The sequence below is a fragment of the Aethalodelphis obliquidens genome, unplaced genomic scaffold (genome assembly GCF_003676395.1).
Source record: "Aethalodelphis obliquidens isolate GAN/ISIS:26980383/991018 unplaced genomic scaffold, ASM367639v1 scaffold25, whole genome shotgun sequence".
NCBI lineage: Eukaryota > Metazoa > Chordata > Mammalia > Artiodactyla > Delphinidae > Aethalodelphis > Aethalodelphis obliquidens.
The window spans coordinates 17,411,184-17,423,627 of record NW_020837969.1 but is presented as its reverse complement, the minus strand read 5'-3'; the positions used below and the strand labels follow the sequence as shown (position 1 = coordinate 17,423,627).

Genomic DNA, 12,444 nt, shown 5'->3' with positions numbered 1-12,444 from the left:
ACCCTCACAACCCAAAGATAACTACTGTTAGATTATTATTATTTTATTATTATTATTTTCCTGCGGCATGCGGGATCTTAGTTCCCTGACCAGGGATTGAACCTGGGCCTCAGCAGTTAAAGTGCCAAGTCCTAACCACTGGACCGCCAGGGAATTCCCACTGTTAGATATTTTTTAAAAGGACAAAACATTCATATAGGATCACTGAAAGTAACAGGATAAGTAGAGCTCTACCAGGCAAATTCTGACAAGAAGAAGAAAACAGTAGAAACATAATAATACAAAATAGAATTCAAAGCATTCTCAGGAAAAAAGGATATTTTAAGTTGATAAAAAGCACACCAAACAGATGTCCTAAACCATTGTGTGCTGGACAACATAACTTCAAAAATATATACTGCAAACACCTTAGAAATGTAAGGAGAAAACGTCCAATCAACAATCATAATGGGAAATTTTTACATACCTCTGTCAGAAATCAAGTGAGCAAAGGGACCAAAATAACATAAGAAACTTAATTTAGATGGAGACAGAATTTTATACCCAAATAACAGAGAATATACATTTTTTCCAGACTCAAAACATTGATAAAATCCAATATTGATAATTAATCAAATATTGGGTGTTTTATGAAGACATAAATCTTCAAAATATCCCCGAAGTTCAAATCTTACAGGTCACATATACTGCTTGCCATACAAGGGAACAGAAATTAACAACCAAATACTGATCAAAAGCAAAAACAACAATGGCCTGCCTGCTTGAAATCTAAAAAAAAAGATTTAAGCCTCTTATGCCTTGTAATTGGTCCTGGGAATTTATCCTTAGAAAATAATTTAAAATATGGGGAAAATCACATGAACAAAGATATTACTCCCAGAACTATTCATATGGCAAAAATTATGAGTAATCTAAATGTCTAATAATAGGGAAATATTTAAGTATATTATGGTACATTCACTTGATGGAATGTTACACAGTCATTTAATTACTGATACGAATACTGTCACAATATAGAAAATCCATATGGTAAGGTGAAGAAAGTAATCAGGATTCAAAATATGCGGCCAGAAATGGTCAGTTAAGAGTGGACAAGATATAAATGGTCGGCATGTACGAAACTACAATTCAAGAGATGAAGGCGTGAAGATTAAATTGAGAAATCACTTATCCCACTATCAAGCTGTCAAAAGATTTTTAAGAAATAAACTCTTTAATGGTGAAGGTATAAAGACTCAAGCATTCTCCTACACAACTGTTGAGAATTTATATAAATTGGTACAATCTTTCTTTTTTTTTTTTTTTTTTGCAGTACGCGGGCCTCTCACTGTTGCGGCCTCTCCCGTGGCGGAGCACAGGCTCCGGACGCGCAGGCTCAGCGGCCATGGCTCACGGGCCCAGCCACTCGCAGCATGTGGGATCTTCCTGGACCGGGGCACAAACCTGCGTCCCCTGCATCGGCAGGCACACTCTTAACCACCGCGCCACCAGGGAAGCCCTGAAGTTCTTTTTGATAATAGGTACAAAAATTTGAGTAAACCTTTTGACATACAAATTCCACCTTTAGGAATCTGTCTTTAAAAAAAAGACTTTTAACATGGGCAAAGGTACAGTTACCAGAATGTTCTATGTTATTTAAAATAGTGAAAAATAATAATAACCTAAATGTCTAAAAATTAGAGATTAGACAGACAGAATATGATATAGCCATACTATGTCATATTATATAATGTTTTAAAATGATATAAAATATATTTATTGACAGGATAACACTCACAATATGCTATGTGCAGAAAAGCAAAACACAAGGCATATGTAGTATGATTCCATTTTTGTCGTATATATTTGAACGGCTCCTTTGCCCTGACATTTTCCAATTGTAAACAATGAAATGCATTACTCGTAAGAAAAAAGTTATTGGACTATGCAGATGAGAAAAAAATTAAGAAAAAATTTAAAACCTTCCAGAAGAATGTTAGGGCAATGGGATGCCGGCTCTCTTCTCTTTTGCAAATTCTCTGCAATGTTCTCATGTACTTTTATTACTGAAAACACTTTATAAATTAACAAGGAAACCAACACTGATTTGTAAACCCACCCTCAGGGAGAATATGGAATTGGCTCTGCCCCCCCTGCTTCGCTGCATCGCCCATTCCCTTCTGTAAGTGCAGACATATTTCTCCTCATTTCTCTAGGGAAGGCTCTTGGTGACCTTGTGTACCAATCAAGAGTTCAGTGAGCACAGAGAGCTCGTGCCAAGCTGCCAGCAGAGCCTCTGTGACTCCCCAGCCATCACTCACTGAGCTATAAAAAGACTGGCTGGGAGAAGGGAGGTGCTGGCCCTGAGGCCCACCGCTGGGCCTCTCCGGGTTTCCACTCCCTCATCCATTAGAGGAGATGTTCTCTGGGGTGCCCCTGTTCACACGTTCTGATTCTAGGTGCAAGTAGGAAACAGAGCCGGCAATAACCAAGGGAGACTTGGGAATCCACACATCTGTACCCACAAAGAGCTATCGAAGTTGAAGGAGATCAAACAGAAGTCATGCTAAACTATGTGAAATCATGGTTTCATCTGGATGAAGTATCTGCATTTCACCAAATGCCTCCACTCACTCTGTAATCTCTGTTCACATCGCTGAGCTGCCAGTAATTATCAGGGAGGCCCATTCGCTGGTACTCTTCACTGAGATCGATCAGCATCCAGCCTTGTTCCCTTTCTTCTCTATCCAGCTTGGGGTTGAACGAAAAGCAGTATAACTCCTCGTATTTCACTGCAAAAAAAGAAAAGGGGAGAATAAAGCCAAATCAAGCCAAGTCAAAGCCAGAATCAAATCTCCCCAAATGCATTGTGTCTGGGCTGGAGAGGCCAGCCCAGCTTCTCACCCCTCGGGGCTCTCCCAGGGTACCCTGTCTCTGAGGTGCGTTCACCCACCTCTTCCCAACAACGACAAGACCTCAGGACAACTGAAATCAACTTCACAAGAACTTCTTTTCTTTCAGGAGCATGGCCTTCCCCATCTTGTTTTTTGTTTTTTTTTTGTTTTTTTGAGTTGCTTCTGAAAGCAAATATATTTTCAGACCACATAAAATATGGAGATTAAAAAGTAATTAAGAATATATGTGTACTTACAATAGCTAAGACACAGAAGTAACCTAAGTGTCCATCAACAGATGAATGGATAAAGAAGATATGAGATATATATGTGTGTGTATATATATATATAAAATAGAGTATTACTCAGCCATAAGAAAGAATGAAATATTGCCATTTGCAGCAACATGAATGGACCTAGAGATTACCATACTAAGTGAAGTAAGTCAGACAAAGACAAATATATGATATCACTTTTATGTGGATTCTAAAAAATAATACAAATTAACTTATTTATGAAACAGAAACAGACTCACAGACATAGAAAACTTATGGTTACCAAAGGCGAAGGGGGGTGCAGAAATTAGGAGTATGGGATTAACAGATACACACCACTATATATAAAATAAACAATAAGGATTTCCTGTATAGCACAGGGAACCATATTCAATATCCTGTAATAAGCTATAATGGAAAAGAATCTGAAAAAGAATATATATGCATAACTTTGCTGAACTCCTGAAACTAACACAATATTGTAAATCGACTATAGTTCAATTTTAAAAAAAAGAACACATATATTCCTTAGAAAACCAGAACTCAAATTTGTTTATGTACGTCAAGCTCAAATTTGGGATGGCCTCTCAGAGATACACAGAGGTCAGGCCACTGCCATGTTCTGATGCTCAAACAGTGTTAAATGACAAAACAGTTGAAAAAACTGTGGAATATATTTAAATGTTTGCACTTGAAACACTTGAACTTTTAACAACTACATAAATGTCCTAATTGTACTGTTCATACAGTATTTACAGGATTCATTAAAAAATTTCCATTCACATGGCACCCTGCTCATGAGGGGCAAGTTGAAGGATGTGTGATGACAGACTTCTTTCCGTTGTGCCAGGGCGTCTCTAACTTCGTGCATCGCCTTTTATGCTTGTGAGGCCAGGCCCAACAGCTATCCCCAGCAAGATCAAGGATTTGGTTTTCTTGCTCTGGCCCTGCCACATTGAGGGAAGCAACTAGGCCAGCGCTGTCCAACAGAAATAGTGTAAGCCACATATGTCATGTAACATGTCCTTGTAGCCACATTAAAATCGTAAAAAGAAAGTGAAATTAATTTTCACAAAATATTTTATTTAGCCCAGTATACCCAAAATATCGTTCAACAAATACGGAATACAAAACCTATTAATATTTTATACATTTTGCTTTGTACTATCTTTGAAATTCCATGTGTATTTCTCACCAAACAGCACAACCTAGTTCAGACCAGCCCCATTTTAAGCCCTCGATAGCCCCGTGTGGCTAGGAGCTATCTACTGGACAGTGCAAATCAAAGCATTTCTGGTGATAATAAATCATGGTTGATACTCAGTGAACCCTTGTTTCATTCCAGATTCTGTTCTGATTAAATGTACTGACCCATCTAGTAAGCATCATGACAGGTCTCCTTGCACACATGAGAAATCTGAGGCAAAGGGATGCTTTGCAGCGATCCCAGGGTCACACAGCTAGGAGGCAGGGAGTCTGGCTTTCACCACCACGCACTCTGCCCCCACTCCAAGGCAGACCCTTCTCTCTTCTCCCCAGACAGGCCGCTTTTGTATATTTTCTTTCCAACCATCCCCCTAATCTTCTTTTTTTTTTTTCAACAGAATTTTTCCTCCTTACAGCTTTCTTAGATCATCCCATTTGTTCCTTCATCTGTCAATGGCGTTCAGCACGGACACTTCAGTGCTCCTAAACGTGTGTCTGGAGGACCAACAAAGCATCTCACCACCAGCAAAAGGCTGCAGTAATACACAGGCAGCCTAAGGTCAAAACTCAAGTTTCCAGCTTCCTTTGATTACTACTGAAATGACTCATCTACTAGAATGATAAGATAAGGGTCATATTTTAAGTACCAGACTTTTGAATTAGACATGCACTCTTTCTTGTAAAAAAGAAGCAAGAAGACTGGGGTTTATCAGTGAGATAAGCTACGTCTATTTCATTCTCTCTCGATGTCATATTTCTAAATTTGAAAATTGAGCATACTGAGATTTCAACGAAGAAAATGCACACATACAGGTACATGTACACGCACACACACACTCACACACACAGCACAGACACTTCCAGTAAAAACGGTTTCTTGTCATCTTAGCAAATTGAACAGACAGCATATTAAATTGACATCCTGTTCTGGGAACGGTCGGCTCAACACTGACATATGTTTTCCATCTCTAAGTACCATTTTCATGACTCAGGCTTCTGATATCATAATGTTAACCACAAATGCAATTTGTTTAAGATGCCAAGAGAATCTCTTGAGAAAGCCTCAGTTCCTTCAGTGAAAGAAGAGCTAAGGAAGATGGGGTAATAATGGAAGTTAAATTCCATTTGCTAAATGCCTACAAATAGGTTTAAAGGTAGAAGAAGAAAACCATTCCATGACTGCAGATAGTTTTCTATGTATGGATACTATATGCAGATAGTTTTCTATGTTCTATCTATAATTCTTGCTGTCATTGGGAAGAGGTGAGGAAACTGCACATAAATTAATGCAAGAATAACTTGTCACCGACATTAAGAAGATCACTCTTGAATTGGGAGACATCAGAATGGGTTGCCACTGAAATAATGAAATTTTCTCTTTCAGTTAATTTTTTCGAGGGGGGGCTTCGCGGGTCTCTCACCGTTGTGGCCTCTCCCGTTGCAGAGCAAAGGCTCCGGACGCGCAGGCTCAGCGGCCATGGCTCACAGACCCAGCCGCTCCGCGGCATGTGGGACCTTCCCGGACTGGGGCACGAACCCGTGTGTCCCCTGCATCGGCAGGCAGACTCTCAACCACTGCGCCACCAGGGAAGCCCTCTCTTTCAGTTATTTTTAAGGAAAAGGGTGATCAACCATACCTTTGGCCCAATTTACCTAAAAGTCTACATGCGGGCAGAGAAACACATTTTTGTCGGTCAAAGCTCAGTCTTGTTAATGTGGGCAAGCTTCTTACCCAGAGGCCAGCTCAGGAGAAGCCCTCAGCTAAAAACTGTCTACTCTGAGAAATTAAAAAATAGCATTAACAAAGTTGTAAATTGTACTGAATATTTCCCATTCATAATGTTTTGTTCCCCTCATCTCCATCTCTTGCAAAATACACAGCAGAATGTTTAGCAATCAACATTATTAAGATAAGTTAAGTAAGGTAGGTAAATTAAAACCAACAACAACCAAAGTAGGGCTTTGAGAAATCTCCGGTCCTTACAGAATCTGAACTGAGAGAAAATACTTATGTGCTTTGGGAAGGCCAAATCCCTGATTTTCCACCCACTCTTAAAACAAACACGTTAAATACTCCACTGGCTTTTCACATCGCAAAGTCTAGGCCATCACATCCAACATAAAATGCCTTTTGCTGCTCGTGGCCTGGCACCTTCAACAGGGGATGCATTGAAGGCTTCGCCCCTTGCGGCCTCATGACTAGGAGGGCACAAGAGCTCCTCCAACAAGAAGCAAACCCTCAGCATGCCTTTGGACGGGGGTGGGGGAGTAAACTGAATGTGCACCTCTAATTTAAAAAATTTTCAGAAAAGCTTATGTGGAAATCATTCTAGCACTTCCTTTATTTACCTACCTAAATCATATAACTGCTAAACAAGGGCAGACTTCTATTTAGAAAGAAAAATGGCCATTTCTCAAATACCACATTAAACTAAGAATGAGTAGCATTTTGTCTACGGTTCTAAGAAGGCCAAGTCAGTGTTTCAGGACTAAGTAGAGGCGCATGAGCTCCACCCAAGCACAGAGACACACAGATGGGACTGACCTTATCTTATTTTAGCATCATTGTTCAGCGCACGCCTTAACACAGGGCAGCATGTGTGGCTGCAATCGATTCGATACCTACTGCTCTCATCGACTCCTTCCCGCTCAGATAATCCCACTTTCTACTCCTGGAGAAGATACGGGCCATCAAGTGGAAACTCTTTCAACCTGGAAGCACCAAGCCTACAAATGGCCTTGTCTCGGCATTTAACCTCTGCTCCTTCCTCCCGTAAGAAAGGAAAGCGTGTTCATTCCATCAAATAAGAGAGCCTTCAGGCAGAACAAAGCAGTTAGGAAAACAGAAAAGAAAACATGGGGGCATTCTCTCTTATTATTGACTAACTGGGAAAAACCGGAGGTAATTTATACTAAAATCAAAAGTACTTTAAAAATCGAGGGCTTCCCTGGTGGCGCAGTGGTTGAGAGTCCGCCTGCCGATGCAGGGGACACGGGTTCGTGCCCCGGTCCGGGAAGATCCCATATGTTGCGGAGCGACTGGGCACGTAAGCCATGGCTGCTGAGCCTGCGCGTCCAGAGCCTGTGCTCCGCAACGGGAGAGGCCACAACGGTGAGAGGCCCACAAACCACCAAAAAAAAAAAAAAAAATCTAAAGGAAACTTGTAACAACCAATGTAAAACCTGAATAATCCAATTACATTATTGACTGTTATGCAAATTTTTTAAAAAATCGAAAGGAAACACAAACATGAATTAGCATCAGCAGAATGTGAAGGATGAGGAAGGAAAGGGAAAAGTCACCAGCAGTCACTGGAAGAACAGAGGTTTTAGAACCCAGAGTAAACCCTAACCCTTAACTTTAGAAAGTTAAATTGCTCTACACGCCCTAATGAATTCAGGCAACTGAAAATAAACGTAGTTGAAAAACCATTTAAAGAGGGGTGAGAAGATAACACAGCTATTAATTGGATTTTGCATATTAAAAAAAAATGAGAACTTTCTTGTCTATTTTGAACAGACAAGTGATCGAATTAAACATCAGGATTGTGGAAGCTAACACGCAGTAAAAAAGGGCTACGGGACCCGGAGATTAGTATCATCAATAAAAAGGAAATTGTTACTGTAAAAATTGCTTGAGTGGCACTGACTTAGATAAGAACAGTAAAAAGTTAAATTAGGCAAATTAGACTATATCAATCCTGAGATTTTTAAAAATCACAGTAAACATGCTGAAGAATTAGGGACTAAGATGGGCTGAAAAAATACTGCAATTTCATAAAAAGTGGGAAAATAAACAAAAGAGATGGCTTAAATATTAAAGGGCCCAAGAACACTACAGAGGGAAAGATAATTGATACAAAAAAATAACCAGCAGGAGGCTAATTAGAGGGAGGAGAAAAGAAAGAACATGGGGAAAATGGAAGCCCTCTGAGAAACAGGGGTCTTCAAATCAGAAAAATGTATAACCTTATTAGGACATCAGATCTACAGCATTCATTTCTTTCCTCATTTGGGCCACAGCCCTATTTTAACTTATCTCTTTACGAAGAATTAAGGAGCTTACTGGGTTTGGCTACGTTATTGTTTGGCTGGGATCTTTTAGAGTCCATGACCAGATTCTGACCAATCTGAATTCATATGGAAGACAAACCAATAAAATCTAGACAAATTTTTTAGTCATTTGATTTACCCTTATCCTAGAAATCGTAATTCGGTGAAGACAGAGTCGCAAGAGCTTTGAAGCTATCTCCTTCATAGGCCTTGACTGAAATGGACTCCCAAACATTTCTTCTTTTGTTAAAAAAAAGAAAAAGTGTCCTCTACAGGACCTTAGCTGTGCCCATAAGGGGAGCTGAAAACACATGGTTTGTGCTGGTGACCAACCACAATAACGCCAGAGATGGATATTGTGCTGCTGGAATTCAAAGTCATTTCCCCACCAAACACACACACACACACACACACACACACACACACACCTCTTCTGAAATACCTTGAGGAGTGCAAAGGTGTCATTTGTAAAAGGTCCTGGGATGGTCTGAGAAGCCACCACACTCCTGGTGGAAACTCCCTCCACCTTGCCTCACCTCCACCCAGATTCGACACCCTGCTTCCAAGGTGACAGGCTGTAATACGTCCTAATTTTAGCACTGCCTTCAGCACTAAACTGTGAAGCTGCTTGGATTCTATTTCCTCTTCCCATACTCATGAAAGTACTATGTTTTACATAAACTGGCATTTCTAATTCCAATGTTTCACAATGCTGGTGGCTTTTTAAAAACTCTTCTAAGGTAATGGCTTTAATTCAATTAATGACTATAATTTCTTTCTTTGGTCTCCGGCTACAGCTAATACTGAACTCCCAAAACTTCATCTTTAAGAAAAAGTGTACATTTTTAAAAGCAGGGGAACACAGTGATTTTCCTCCCTGGGGACCCTCGCAATGTGAATCTGGGCACTCACTGTCATCTGGGGCCAGAGCCCTCACCGCCACTGTGATCTACTCTTCCAGTGCCTCAGCCCTTTCCCAGTTCTCTGGGCTATTCCTAAATCCCATTAATCCGGTCAGAGCACATTTATCATCCAGTACATCCATTAATCAGTGACACAGAAACTGCTGGCGCGCAATTCCCCTCGCATTCTCTGCTACATGCAACCTCACGTACATCTTCCCAGAACTTCTGTTCCAATTATAGTGCGCCCTCCAAAAAGTTCAACTGCTTTTCTGGCTAACTCGGCAGTTCTTTTCAACACACTGAGATGAAAAAGCCTCAACGGGCTGACTTGAAAGGGGAGCAAAGTCAAGTTCATAATGATCAGATTCTGATGTTCCCATCATGTAACTTTAGCTCTCAGCTCTCAACAGACAATACAGTTGTATCATAAGAATCTGAGGACCCAACCAAATGCTTTGAAGAGTTTACAATCAAACTTCTTGTCCTGAATCAAAAAGCATTTAGTAAAGTAACTATAAGCACATGTCCTATCTCCCTTATTAATGACTTCTGGGTAAACACTACCATGGATGTTACTGTTATACAAATGATCTCCTTTCACTGTATACTTCCAAGACACTGAACAAAGGAACCCTACAGTTCACACAAGCCACATACACAAGAAACACCTGTGTAGATTTTCATACATTTACAGCATAGTAAGCTATAAATTTCTTAGACTTAAAGCATAATAAGCTAGAGTTCTAAAGACCCTAAGTTGAGGGATATATAACCAGAGAGTAACTGATAGCATATATTTTTCAAATCAGCCATTCTTCCCACAACACTTAAGGAGGTTTTGTTTAGGAGAATCAACATATACATACCCCGAACATTCACTGGTGCTAACAAAGGTCTAATCATGCCAAGCTTGGGAAATACATATCACTATCAAAAAGCAACAGAAACCAAACCTTAAAAGCCCCCCAATAGGGAAAACTGCCCTAGAGCTGTTGGATATCAATGTTTTCCGCACAAAACCATTTGTGGGTTTTGTCTTAGGGCTCAGTCAAGGTGGCTTGACTACCACAGTATCAGAAGGGCATAGTTTGGGATGATTTCACCCCAAAAGTGAAGCACAACTAAAACCCCCTCCAAGATAAAAACTATGAATAATGAAAGAAGCTCATACAGTAAGTAACTCAGACAGAGGCGCCCCCCTCAAAAGACAAGGAACTCTATCAGATTTCTTGGCCTCCTCTGAAGGCTGGGATAATTCCTAAAGTACTGTAATTATGAAGTCTTATCCATATTTCTTCAACACAATCTGTGAATGTCTTAAGAGTGGGTCCAAGCTGAATGCCGAGCCGCTCTGCCCTACCTGGCCTTGCAAGGCGGATGAGAGAGATGTAAACGTCATGGCAGTCCCTTTCCTGAGGGATGATGAGCTGTAAGAGCTGAAAGTTCTTGCAGCGAATGAGCAGAGGGCACCCGGTAGCCGTTGTCGCCTGTTTCTCGATGGTGGAAATCTGACTGTGAAGAATCTACCACCAAAAGTTAATGTGGGTAAACTAAGCACAAATAACAGATACAGAGGACAAAAAGTAACACAGATCTCTGAGCCACACACATAGACAAGAAACACTCCCTGACCTTTGCTGGCTTGCACTCAGATGACAAGAATCTACGTGTCTGGGGTAAGAGTCCACTGTCTGAATTTATCATTTTATTTTTCAGTGCCAAGCTTTCTGATATCCAAGCTAATTATATGAAGCAAACTATTCGGCATACAATTCTGCATAGGTCCAGGTAAGGGAACATTTGGGCCGTCAAATGTTGCAATGCACTGAGTAGCTAAAATTAAATAAGGTCATGAGAAGTTAGTAAAGTAAACCTTGCAATCAACAAAAGTTAGAGACAGCTCCGCTGGGAGGTACCACCACGCTCCTCAATTCCACATGGAATGCTCTCAAGTTCAACAGCAACATGAGATTGTTGTTTTCGAAGCTCTTGGTGGTCAGGCAGGCTGCAGAAGAGATTTACTTGAAAGGAAATCATGCTGAAGTGCTCTGGCGTTTCAGGAGGGTCTCTCTCTGCTCAGTGGCAACACTTCATTCTTTAAATTCCTCTCCACTAAGTAGTGCCTGCCACCTTCTGCTGAAAAGATAAAGTCTACAGACTACAGAAAAGGCAAAATCTACAACTCAGGGACTCTGGTTCTGGTCATAATGTCATGGTTGGGTGGCTATATAAAATAAGAACTATCTAATGGTCTCATTATTATGTAGCAGAAATACCTGATGATGGGACTGTTCCCTAGACTTTTTTTTCTTTTTTAAGTTATGAGAAAACTGCAGACCACACAATAAGATGACTAAATGGCCTGCATTACAGGATGCTACAAATAAAGTGGATTGCAAATAAAGCACTGTGGAAATGCTGTATCTGGTACACTAACATTATTGAATCTCTACTTGACAGCTGTGACACGAAGCACTTATAGCTCTGGCTATTTCTATGTCTCTGATGATGTTCAAATAATTGGTGCTTAAAATGAGTAAACAGATCAAGTGGATGTGCCCCTTTACAGAAAAAAGGCAAAACCCACATTCCAAGAAGAGTCCTCTGAACACCCAGACGCCAAATCCCACCCTCCTCACCCTGAGGACAAACAAAAAAAGAGGGGGTCAAAACTTGTTACTTAAAACAATGGGAAACACATAAAGCCAACAATAAGGAATGCATACCCATGTTTCTTTCCTTGTGTCAGGTGCATTTTCCACAAATATGACGTGAGTAGCCGTCAAATACAAAGTACCAAGGGCCGCCTTTTTAGAAGATATTCGATCTACCAAGCGGACATTTTCAACCTAGAGAAATTAATGTGACAGGGTTAGAGGAGAGCAAAAAAGCTATTCACAAAAAGCAATCAGTAAGTAATCTCGAGCTTAATCCAAATATGATTTTGAAAATTCTCCCAATAATAAAAACCAAAACTTTCCCTCTTAATTAGATCTCACAATGATTCTGTATATCAAAAGATAAAAATTCACCAATTCCTTAAATAGAACCTTAAATGTACCACAAAAGAGTTATAGACCCTATTTTTTTTTTAAGATCTTTACTGGAGTATAACTGCTTTACAATGTTGTG

At 40.2% G+C, this 12,444-nt stretch overlaps 1 protein-coding gene across 1 annotated transcript in view; it reads right to left on the bottom strand.

Annotated features, from left to right (window-relative positions):
• Positions 1–12,157, bottom strand: part of MTMR7 (myotubularin related protein 7) — a 56,829-nt gene extending 44,672 nt beyond the window's left edge. Inside the window, exons 1-3 of the mRNA XM_027122698.1 lie at positions 12,039–12,157; positions 10,673–10,835; positions 2,614–2,771 (exon numbers count right to left, since the gene is read on the bottom strand). Coding sequence (XP_026978499.1) covers positions 2,614–2,700 — 87 coding nt within the window. The 5' untranslated portion in view covers positions 2,701–2,771; positions 10,673–10,835; positions 12,039–12,157. The remainder of the gene's footprint in view (positions 1–2,613; positions 2,772–10,672; positions 10,836–12,038) is intronic.
• Between the last annotated feature and the right edge of the window lie 287 nt (positions 12,158–12,444).